The sequence below is a fragment of the Vombatus ursinus genome, unplaced genomic scaffold (genome assembly GCF_900497805.2).
Source record: "Vombatus ursinus unplaced genomic scaffold, bare-nosed wombat genome assembly UNPS02015358.1, whole genome shotgun sequence".
Taxonomy (NCBI): Eukaryota; Metazoa; Chordata; class Mammalia; order Diprotodontia; family Vombatidae; genus Vombatus; species Vombatus ursinus.
Window position 1 is genome coordinate 1,595,490 of NW_020955136.1, and position 12,426 is coordinate 1,607,915.

At 37.0% G+C, this 12,426-nt stretch overlaps 1 protein-coding gene across 8 annotated transcripts in view; it reads right to left on the reverse strand.

Moving 5' to 3' along the window:
• Positions 1-9,185: 9,185 nt before the first annotated feature.
• Positions 9,186-12,426, reverse strand: part of FMR1 (fragile X mental retardation 1) — a 57,854-nt gene continuing 54,613 nt past the window's right edge. For 5 of the 8 annotated variants that reach the window (XM_027847196.1, XM_027847197.1, XM_027847193.1 and 2 more), the window contains 2 exons: positions 11,784-11,866; positions 9,186-9,923 (listed from right to left, as the gene is read on the reverse strand). In XM_027847196.1, coding sequence (XP_027702997.1) covers positions 9,762-9,923; positions 11,784-11,866 — 245 coding nt within the window. In that variant the 3' untranslated portion in view covers positions 9,186-9,761. The remainder of the gene's footprint in view (positions 9,924-11,783; positions 11,867-12,426) is intronic. The other 3 variants (XM_027847198.1, XM_027847195.1, XM_027847200.1) reach the window with 1 other exon arrangement.

Sequence of the window (12,426 nt, forward strand, 5' to 3'; positions counted from 1 at the left end):
TCTAAAAGTACTCTATAAAGATTAGCTACTACTAGCTATCCCTATGCAAATGGAGGGCCTCTCTTTCCTTGATTGAAATGTTTTGGAGACATCTTGACAACCAATTCCCAAGTACCAATTGTGTTGCCTTTAGCATGCCTCCCTCTATATGTATTCTATCAGGTCCATGGGCTTTTCCCAGAATCACTGTGAATACAGACCACTTAAGACAAAGTGCCATTTTTTACTTTCACATGTAACCCATTGAATAAAGAGCCCAAATTTGGTGGTTTCGCTGTCATCTAGATTAGTGGTGTTAAAATCAAATAGAAATGTAGGCCATTGAACCATATATCATGAGTATCTCTCTAGATGGCATATTGACTTAAAAGCCACATATTAACATTATCTATGTCCTACTGTATTTTTGTTCAATATTTCCCAATTACAACTTAATTTGGCCCACAACAGCCACGTGTGTGACGTCTTGGATCTAGATACTTTTAGAAAGGTGAAGTTCTGTTCCGTCTCATTTCTACTTGTTGACCTTCCAGCTTCATCTATAAAAAAAATGCTCTGGAATTAGATTAAATTTAATTAAATCTGGCTGAGCCCAAGCTTTCTATAGGATTACTTTCTCTTCCATTGCTGTTTGTTGATCTTGTGAAATGATAAAGTTTATAATATTCCAATATCCTCCCACATAAATGTCCGAAAATGAACTCGTACTCTGAACTGGTGGTGCTTTGGTTGACAACTTTTCTTTTTTCTGGCTGAGGTATGCCTAATTTTCACTGATACCTCATCATGGTGACCACTTGAAGGCTACGCCAGCAAAAGATAAGCTTTAGCAGTCCTCCCGAGAAGGAATGACTTCAAATAACAATAGCCAGCTCTTATATAGTGCTTTAAGGTTTGCAAAGTGCTTTACATATATGTAGTAACTCATTTGATCCAGTCAAATAAAATCTCAGAAACAAATTGAGTCTACTTTCTAAAGACCAGCCTAAGAATTGAGAGGCCCATGGCCAGCAGACTAGCTTCTAAGTTATGAATTATTCTGCCATGACAACATAATAAATACACATGATGTGCCTCTTTTCTTCAAAGTTTTTAATATATACATTACACCTAAACCCAAGTCTAAATCCAATAATCCCCACCCACAAAGGCTTTGGGGGCAGCAGAAGTAAGGAGATTTGCTGCTCTGAGAAACTGGGGGTTTCAGTTCTGTTATGGTCATAGTTTTACCCTCATCCCCCTCCCCCACTGACTTGTTTCTGGCCAAGCTCAGCTTAAATTGGTTTGGGGTGTGGGGCCAGACCGAGTGGACCCTTGGGGAGAGAGAAATTCTGATATTCACTTGTACCAGGAAGACTGCGAGGAAAAGGGAAAGCAAAATAAGGAAGGTCTTGGGGTCTATGGTCATCCTCTTTAATTATGCAGAGGGTTGAGGGAAGCACTTCCCTTTGGCCAGGGGCCTATCGGTGCTGCACGTGTGCATTCCCGTCCCCACCCCCACCCCCCAGAAGGCTGGCTAGGTTCTCTGTTTACTTTGCTACCATTTTTAACCATTTACCCTTCTTGGACCTCAGTTTTCCTCCTCTCTTAAATAAGGGGATTGGCCTAGATGATTTCTCAAGCCTTCCAGCTCCAAAGCGCTACAGGATTCTAAAAGCTGAACGCGGTAATCAGAATCAGAGAAATTACATACTACCGGCTGACATATGTAATACAGACTGCTCCAAGGTCTTAAAGCTTCCTTCTCAGGGAAAACTTGGTAAACTCGAAGGCGAATGGAGGAAGGCCGATCAGGAAAAAGGTGACACCGTGGGCCTTAGGGCCAAAAGCTTGACCCCTGTCTATCTGTTTCGGCATCACCCATGGGCGATTTGCGAGCAAGGCAGGAGAGGGGTGCCCTCAAGCTACGGGAAGCTGGCCATCGAGGCAAGCCCTTTGCTTTTGTCTGGGCCTAGGGCACCCACCTAGATCACAGCTGGAGCAGACCATCCACAGGGCACAACTGCCTACGACGTGGATGAGGAGATGCATCTGGAAGGCCACGAGGCAGGGACTGCCCACGGAGCACAACATCCCCGAGCGGACACGCGCCCGCCTTTCGCCCTCACGAAGCCACCCACGAAGAGCAGTGCGACAGTTGTGCCCACTCGATGCACGAGCCAACCCGATCTGCCTCAGCACTGACGGACAACAAACCCAGTTGCTTGGAAGCTGTAGAGCTCCGCGGCTGTCACGGTTCCACCTCTGCATGATACCATCGAGTGAATTCCCTCCCTCTGTACTCCCCATCCCCTTCTTTCGGCAGCAAAACCGTTAATGTGCACAGAACTTCCGGGGGTGGGACGATATTATGCGTTTGCGCCTTAAACCCGTAAACACAAAAACTTGATTCCTCCGCAGAGGAGACTTAGGAACGCTAGTTAGGAGTGGGCCAGTTCCTTTAGGGGGAGATACATGCAGTTGCTTAAGCATCCAATGGGGTTGACGTGTAAGAAAAAAGTTCCACCAAGAGATAGATATTGCCCAGTCCTCAGAATTCCCATTCTGGATAGATTAAGAGTTTTGATCTCGAATCCACTAATTTTCCAATGTGTACACACACACACACACACACGAATAGACATGTGAATAAAATCTATTATACACACGCATGAAGACATGTGAATGAAATCTATTACATATATATTTTTACACACTTAAAAATGATTCTGAGAAGGGGTCCATAGGCATCACCAGACTGCCTAAGGGGTCCAGAACCCAACCAAGGTTCAGAACCTCTGGCCTGTAAATAGAGCACTGCTGTGAAAACGGGTTCAAATTTTGCCTCTGGCACTTAGTAGCTGTATGATGCTGAGGTCTATTTTCTTCCTTTTTAACAATAGTTATAATGGGGTGGTGGCTTGAAGGACTAAATGAGATAATGCATGTCAAGCAAGCACACTTGTTTGAATGTAAGCTCCCTGAGAGTATATCCTTTATACTTGTACACAGTATCTGGCAACGCCTGGCATGAGACTGGTACTGGTTGTTGACTAATACGACATTAGAACTGACTTTAGCCCAAGCCAAACATTATAAAGATCTGTTCTGTATATGTAAGAAATGAACTTGGAAGATACATGAAGATGCACACTATGGTCAGCTAGAATGTATTTGGTAGAAAAGAGCATTAGCTTTGGAGTCTAAAGCACTGGCTTTGAACCCAACTCTGTGTAGTTTTTTTCTCCAAGATCTCTTTCATCATTAAATCCTATGAATCCAAGCACAAAATGAATAAACCTACCTTTTAGAAAACTATCTAGAATTCAGTTGCCTGTCTCTAAGATAAAGGAGTTAGGGGACACATTTGCAGGAGCTAGGGGAGCGATCTCAAAATCCAAACTCTTAGGGAGTTAAGGAACAACTTTTTGTCATCCAAGTTTTACTAACTGGAGAGTAATTAACATGGAGATTCTTTCAGAGAGATGTAGAAAGTTGCTAATAGTAAAGAGTATTTCTCCTGTTCCTACCTGCCACTGGGCAGAAAACATCTCTTATGGTCAACTTGAAACTTAGAAAACTGGGGTTTAAGTGTAGTGGGTTTAATCCTAACTCCACCTTTCACTACCTTTGTAATATCAACTAAGTACCTACCTCTTAGCCTGTTTTCCTCGACTGTAAATGAGAGGGCTGAACTAGATCAATCATTAGTGCCCCAAATCAAGAAATGATTACATGAGAAAAATGAGAAATATAAGGGAGAGGGATGAGGAGAGGAGGAAAACACTTTAGTTTCCCATAGATGATCAAAGTGGGCCACAATTCAAAGGCAGATTCAATTCTAAAGGACAGCACAAAGTGTTACAGCTCCGCTCAGATGAAATCAATTTTATGATTGGTTTACAACAGGGATGTTGCTTAGTTGACATGCAAATAAGCATTCTGTGGAAATCAAAAATTTTTTTGATAGCAATAGACTGGAAAGAAATTATCATTACTAAACCATGTTTGCATGCATTCTAAGGGGAAAAATACATAGATCTGCCCCATCTAAGATCAGTACACTAACAGCCATACAGGATACAACAGAAAAGAAAACCATTACATCAGCACATTAATGAAAAGTTTACATAAAATGGATTCATAAATGAATCACAACCAAGCCTGGTCCATTTTTAATCTCAAGGACGTATATGGTCTTAGTCATAGGTTCATCTCTCCCTACACCTCGGGCACATAAAATTATGGAGTTGGCTAAACTCTCCAGAGAACATTTAGTCCAATGCTTTCATTTCGCAGATGAGGAAATTGAGCCAGGAAAGGTTAAATGACATGTAAGTCACACCAGTCAGGAGAGGGAAGATTTGATTAAATTCTGGGGCTTCATAAGACATTTTGCACTGTACTACATTTGGTGCTCAAGAAAAGCAAACCAATTTTCGTATCAGGCGAAGATAATAAAGTAGGAAGGTAAATTTATCACAACAAAATTATAACTTTAAAACCAAATGTAAAGGGTTTTTGGATAATCACATGTTTTAGATTATCCACACTTTTGTTTCACTCCATCATTATGGATTATTGGAAAACTGACTCAACTGTTTCATCAATAACATCAGTGTTGTTGACTATTTTCATCAGCATACAATCACTCAGAAAGCTTCATGCATAAAAAATTAACTTGGAATATCACTAAAAATACAAATGAAGGACCAGGAGTAGTGTTTTAACTCAATTTTCATTAATTCATGGGGAACCAAAAAAAAAAACCCCAAATATAACTAAATATAACTTAAAAAAATAAGTCAATACCACTCTTCAACCAGTCCTACTCTGAGATGCTTCAAGGTCTCAAGGTGACAGTTCTCAATGGTTTTATTAGAAGAATGTAAGCTCTGGGAGGGCCTAAGCCAAAAAAGCTTTGAGCTTGGCTTGACAGAAGGCCACCTACCATCTGCCACCTGTGGCTCACCATGAGAAAGTGGATGAGAAGCATTTACTGCACATAAAAACATACAGTAAACAACCACTTATTCAGAAGGTTTAGGAATGAATTTATTTAATTTATTTAACAGAATACTGCTAAGACTTAATTATATACACAATAAATGGATTAATAATACACTTGAGACTTCTAACCATGCTGAAAATGATTTAACTTTGTTGATCTTACAACTACCATAGCGGAAAGACTATTTTTCTTCGAACTCAAAACCATACCGCCTGGTACAGTGCCCAACACACAAAAGGTGTGTTGAAAATATTTGTCTTGATTTGATCTTTTTGGGTGTTTTAACTTAGTGAAAAATAGGACTCTTCCCTTTGTACAATTATAGATAATAGAGCTAGAGGGAACTTTAGAATCCAACCTCCTTATTTCACAGATGAAGAAACAAAGAGCAAAATGGGTGAAATGGCTTATATGAGGTCACACAGTGACAGAGCCAAGCTCTTGTGGCTGCCAGAGCAATGGTCTTTCCAAGTCATCAGGATGCCTGTTTGGAGAATATTTTAAATCCCATTTAGATTGTGAACTCCTCAAGTGCTAGGCTATTTCTTAATTGTCAAAAAGCAATATACTGTCCCCAGGAGGCCCTCAGTATTACTAACAGCCAAGTTGTGGAAATTCGATTGTTTTTTGAATACATGGAAGCTATGAAATAAAACTTTCTCAGTTCATCTATCAAAAGGAAAATTATAAAATTGGGAATGATGGTCCTATAATAAAGAACAGTGGAATTCAAGACTGACTTTAATCTAGTGGAAAAATTAGCAACATGCCAGTTTTTATAACATGATTTTCAACCCTTAGATGAGAATTTCTGTTTTCCTGTTTTGCAGCACAAGTATATTCTTTTAAATATTAAAATATTCATAAGATATGTGGATATAAAATATATATTATATATAAGATGTACATAGATATAAGATATATGTTCTAATATGCATATCAGAAATAGTGCTCGGGATTTCTCCTAGTTTTTCTGGATATTCATTTTCTTCCCTCCTATACTAACAGTAAACAAAAGTTGAAATCCTTAATAAAACTATACAGTATGCTATTTAGCAGCTTCCAGTTGTCAAAGCTTAATATTTTTAATCACCCAAGTAATAAAAAAAGAATTTTAATACTACTCTCTAACACTAAGATCCTAAAACTTTTTTCTACCAAACATATCTCCCTTAGAATTTTTCACAGAAGTTGTACTGGAGATATACTGGAGATGTAACTATAGGGCACCAAAAAATTAGAAATACTTAGATCATAACAAAGATATACATAACCATATTTAGATTTTTTCCTCCAGTAAGTTGTGGTAGGTATTTTCATGACCTCCACTCTTTCACTAAAGATCCATGATCTCCAATGACATAGTTCTTAAGAGATCTGATTGTTGGAATGGGAGAGATGTGTAGGCTATGACCACGAGACTGAAATCAGACTAAGGTTGAAAGCTAATACATACTATTATACCATATTCTATTGAACTGACCTAGACACATCATTAAATAAGAGGAAAAAGAAGTTTTGTAGCGAGCAACGTATGTTTGTATTGATTACATTTTAATGGCAAATGATCCTAACTGCAGTAGAGGGTTTGGGTTAAACAAGGTAGAGGAAGACTATTTGCCTGTTTAGTGAAAATACTGCTTGTCAGTTACTTGGGATAACACTCAGCTAAGTCATTTTAAATGGATGGGAATCATGCCAAATTGTGATAGTACCAAACCATCTTTTTTGACTATTGACCATGCCTTACTCCCCTCCGAAGCATTTTAATCCTTTTTAAGAGTTAACAGATATCTGAGGAGGTAGGCAGATTCTATGTTGTATAACCTAAACAAGTTTCAAACAAGTAAACACTAGAAAGTAAAACATACAAAAGATGGTGTTTCTTGGTTCAACATCTATGCAAACTGGATTTCTACTAAATTTTTCGTTCCTTTTAGGTTCAAATAATGAGCTGCAGAACCAGATGCTCTGCCCATCTTCTTTGCACAAAGACTTCACTTTTCAGGACTGAGATGTGTAGGACAGAAATGATCTGAAATTCTTGCCAACAGACCAAGATAGCAACTGGTCTCATTACAAAGCCACTAATGGCAATGTCAACAAAATTCTTATTTTCTTTTTGCCTTGTAAACAAGTATCATGATAGACCAGTTGTTCTTGATGTAGACATGGCCACAATGTTGCTTATGGTCATAATGCCTCAACAACATACTGAAACTTTTTCACCACTAGAAATAGTGTAAAAAAAATGAAATTTTCACTTTTGCCTTTTAAGGACACGCAAAGACACTATCCCACACACAAATAATTTTCTAATAATTCTCCCACCAAAACTGAGAATTTGAACATATGTTCAAAATTAAGATTTAAAACCAAAAATCAAGCATCTGTCAGACTTATTTTTGCTTTGTTCTAAACAAGATTTTTTAATAAAACTTTTAAGATTTACAATTCCCATATTTTTAAAATTATTAAATAAGCCTTAAAAAAAAGTCAGGATTTTGAACTAAAAGACAAACATTTAACTTTTGCACACAAGTATTGTAAAAATTAGTCTTGGCCCCAACGCCATCTGAAAACAATGATCTGGGATAAACCAAATTACATTTTAGTAATCAGTCCTTTACATTTAAGCTAGTTAGTGCCTTGCTAAACTCTCAGCCTCTGAATATAAAAAATATACACATAGTGCATGTTTTAACACAATGTGTCTTGTACCATTTTGTCAGTGATTTCTCATGTTCCTGAACACAATGCCAAATTCTTAGAAATTGGTAGATTAAGTGATGGCTTCCTATGACCTGTGAAATAAGCAATGGTTAAGAGGTAAGTGTTGTGACAGAATATACTTTTTAATAGATTTCTTTTCCTTTAGTCGAACTTGTTTCAAAGCAATCATTTGTAAGGATTGCATCAACATCAGTTAGCAGAGGAAGACCAAACTTTATTGAAACTGCTTGCATACAAAATATATTGCACTATAACCAAACAAATGTCAACATAAAATCCAATCTGTTGCAGCTACTATGTACAGAGAATATTGCCCAAGAGCAGTTACATTACAAGGTCAGTCTACCTTGGTTAATTATCTACAGTATTTTAACCAAACAGCTTACAGATGATGTGTGCAAGGTACCAGGTTTTTGTTTTTTGTTTTTTTTTTTCTCAAATGCTATACATTCCCAAAATAAATAACTAAAAATCAACAATAATGTTTGGCAAGATTTTAAAGACATTTTAATATTTGTTAAACCATGTGCAGTTTCTTGCGATTTTTATATGCTTACTTGTATGCAAGGAAAAGTAACAGTGAAAAGAAAAGCAAAGATAAATGAAACTCACAAAATACATCAGAGGCAGGTTTGGTTTGTACAGTTCTGTACATAATCAGTGGCACCCCTACTGGAGTAACTTTTTAAGAAAAATAGAAAATTTTAAAATGAAGTTCCTTAACACAGTTTTCCCCAGTAAAGTCATTCATGATCCCAAAGAGGGGAAAAAAAAAAAAAAAGCAAAAATTCACCTGCCCACCCCCCACCCCCATTCCCTAATTGTCTATTACTTGTTATCAAATTCTAGAATGCCTTCTGATTCTTCTTTCAAATCAGGCCTGGAACTTCGAATTTAACAATTTAACCTGCCTCCAATGTTACAAAGTTGGATACCTGTGCTTCACATATCAATCACAAAGGACATCACCTTCCTACCTCCCCTGAGATAAGCTTGAAATTAAAATTATGAAAAACAATTCTATAATTTGTGACAAGATGAAATTACGACTATTTACTCAATATAGTTATCTGGCCAAAGAGGCATGATCTGCTAGTTTGTAACCAGGAAGATTTGTTCCCAAAGAAATTTTTCTCTTTCAAAATGGAAAGACAGTGATTTCTTGTCCCATGTGTAAAGAAAAATTACACTTCTCTCAACACTATGTTAATCTTCAGTGCAAAAAACAAAAATAAAATAAAAACAAAACACAAACCCCTATTCTTTATACTGCCTAACCTGATGTTTAAGTAAGGAAAAAAAGAATGGAAAGCATGCATTCTTCTATAAAGTACTAAATGTCTGGACAGGGTTTGCTACATATATTTTACATTTAGTGTTTCCAACTTCTCTTCCCTGATTTCTGCTTCCAAATAAAATATTCCTACCTGCCAAGATATAAAAAAGGCACAGATCATACAACTTTTTTTTTTTTTTTTGCTAATGAAAATGACAATTGTTACATCATACATTTCAAGGTCCACTAAGATACTGAAAAAGTGGACCAAAACGTGAACTGACACAGGACATGAAACGACAGAGCATTTCATAAGGACTTTGAAGTTTGATTGAAAACAGAAGCCTAATTTGATTATCACAAACACTATTTATTCAGAAAAAAGAATAAATTTAGCAGTGATTGACCCAATGCAGTAAAAGTCCAAACGAACAGAAAGTATACTAGTGCACAGCTCGATATTTTTAGAAAACAAAAAAAAAACTTTTTGAAGTACACAGTATGTACTTGAAAGCATATTTTAGAAGTCCAAGATATTCTTAAGTAAATATTTGTATAACTTCTTATCCTGAAAACAGTTGCTTACAGCCAATATTAAAAAAAAAAATCAAACAAACAAAAAAGGCTAACAGAACTTTTGTCTTCATTTCATGCCCTGCGCCATCTTGCCTACTATTTTGTCTTTGGCCTAACAAAGTTTCTCTAATGTGGAATAAGAATTACTGAAACAGTATAGGAAATATGACTCGAGAACTATGCAGTTTAGGGTACTCCATTCACCAGCGGTTGCTGCCCATCCACGCTGTCTGATTTTTCTTTCTTCTGATTACGCTCTTTACCCGTGCGCAGCCGACTACCTTCGCTTGACGTATTCTGTAATGTTTTAGTGTGGACACTTCTTTCATTATTGTAGTCAATTCTGATCTAAAACGAGTCACATTTGTTATGTAATGCATATCCCAACATAATTCCCAATTTGCCTGCCAAGGAGACTAAGCCTGAAATGTAAATACTATGTATTAAAGGAAAGTGATAATGGAGACAAAAGAAATAGATTATAATTGGGACTCTGCTTCCTAAAGTGTAGTCACTTTAGACTTTGAGTAGCACTAAACCCCAAGGGTTTGTTTGACCCATCTTGGGTAAATTTTTTCATTTGTAAGCTTAAGGACCAAATTCTGGTGACCCCGCTACGGCACTCTACCCCCTAACCATGAGATCCAAATGAAACATCCATCTGCTTTTACTCTCATATTACAAAACAAATTCTACTAGATTTTCGACACTCAAATTTTTCATATCATTTACTTGTGGAGGTTTAAGTTGTTAACCAAAATCCCTCTTCCAGCTATTTTCTTTTCATATGAGAACAGTAGCCAGTGCCCAAGTGAAACACGCTGGTAGAACTAATTCTGACAAGGTTGAATGAATGCTGTGGAAGAATAGCAGAGTGAAGAACATCAGTGGTAGCATAGCTCAGTTCTTAGAGAGAGAAAAGAAGAGGAAACAAGAAATGGCAGTCCCACTCTTGGGCTCCAGAGCACCTTTTCAGGCCTAGAGCTAAAGAGGTCTCTAAAGACAGACAGGAAGCTAGCACCCAGCTCAGTGACAGCCTATGTAGCTAGAAACCATGGGAGGCTTAGGAATATAAAACAATGTGATTTCTCTGTCATGGTGAAAGTGGCTACTGGTAGAAAAAAAATCTCTTTCCCTGCTTTTCATTTCCCAAGTTTCTTTTTCCTTTCTTTCCTTCTGATCAGTGAGCACCTACAACTTTGCCCTCCACTTACTTAACTAAGCACTAGTAAAACCTGTTAGAGCTCCCTTGAGAATAGAGCTTGTCACATCCCAGAGAGAGGTAAAGACCACAGAAACATCAAATATACTCCAAAAAGGCATGCTTCTGGAGCATATTAATTCTCAAATGATAAGGTAAATTATGCCAGTGGAAGCGCCACTCTGTTGCATTTTTAATTCATATCTTTTTGACCCAGTTGTGCAAAAATATATGAAATTTTTGTAGGATGAGACAAGCGCTAGACTACAATTAAGTATTACAGGGGAATATGAAATAACAAATCATTTCAGTCAGTGGCAAACAGTCAATTATGAAACCATGTACAACCAATATGCCTGTTTTCATTCCTACTGCTGTATCTTTCTCCTCTAAATGGAAGTGAAATAAATATGATTACTATTCTTTTAAATACAAACTTTTTGGCTTCAATGTCTTTGATCTCTACAACTCTACAATATTAACAATGATCAAGAGAAGCAGGGATTGGAATGACTCTTGAAAAGGATGGAAAATCTACTTCAGTGGAAGAAATTTCATTTATCATCTATTTTTGCTATATCAGTAAAAAAAAATTAGATTTAAAGGTAATGCTTAACGATTACTGAAGCCCATTTGAAAATTTGAGTACTTGAAGAACAAGAAGGAAATTCTAATAATGAAGATTTGCAAACGGCCGATTGTTATATATTTGGTTATCAAGAGTCTATTTCTTTATTATTAAGCTACAGAAGTACTGTGGGCTGTCAAGTCTTTATCTAAGTATCTGTAATTTCTCTGCAAAAATTCTCACATTTTTCTATCCTTGTCAAAAAGGAATAAAAATGCAATTATAGTGTCGAAAAGAATTATACTAGCTCAGGTGTGAACTAAAATTTATGCTCTTTGGATGTATTTCTCATGTAATGTGAGATAGGTACACTTTCATAAAATCTCTTACAACTTAATTTAAAAATTAAGCATAAATAAAAATAAGCTACACCAATTACCTGAAGCGATCCATCTGCCGTTCTTCCTTTAGCATCTCGTGTGTTCCGCTGACGATTATCTGTTCGAGACTGATCATCATTTCCTACGACGAATTTTTTAAAAGTTTCAGTGGTGAAGTTGATTCAGAAATGAATATTCAAAGCTTTTAAAAAAAAACACTCCCACTTTGTAATCTGAAGTTAAATTATCTGCACATCCCATTACATTATAATTGCTAAAAAAAAAAAAACAAAAAACAACCAAACAAAAAAAACAAACCTTAAAGTAAAAGAACAACCTATTGGGCTACCAAGAGACTGTGCCAGGTGCAAGAGGTAGGTTTAAGAGATGAACTACGAAATATTAGCAATCGGCAGTTCAAATCCCTTTTTACCTCACCTTAAGCTAAGCAGGAGAATAAACAGGACTACCCCACAACTTTCCTCCCAACCCTTCAAGCTATAGGAAAAAAATATAATTTACTTTTAAATAGCAACTTTTCGAGGTCCCCCAACAGTGTAAACTACTTCTAATAGATGCCCCTGACATCTAAACAAAAATCTGTGCTCATCCTTAAGCACTGTTTATGACTGTACCCAAGAGCAGAAGGGATGAAGAAACCATGGGCAATAGGTGAAGGAACAAAACTACACTCCAAAGGGG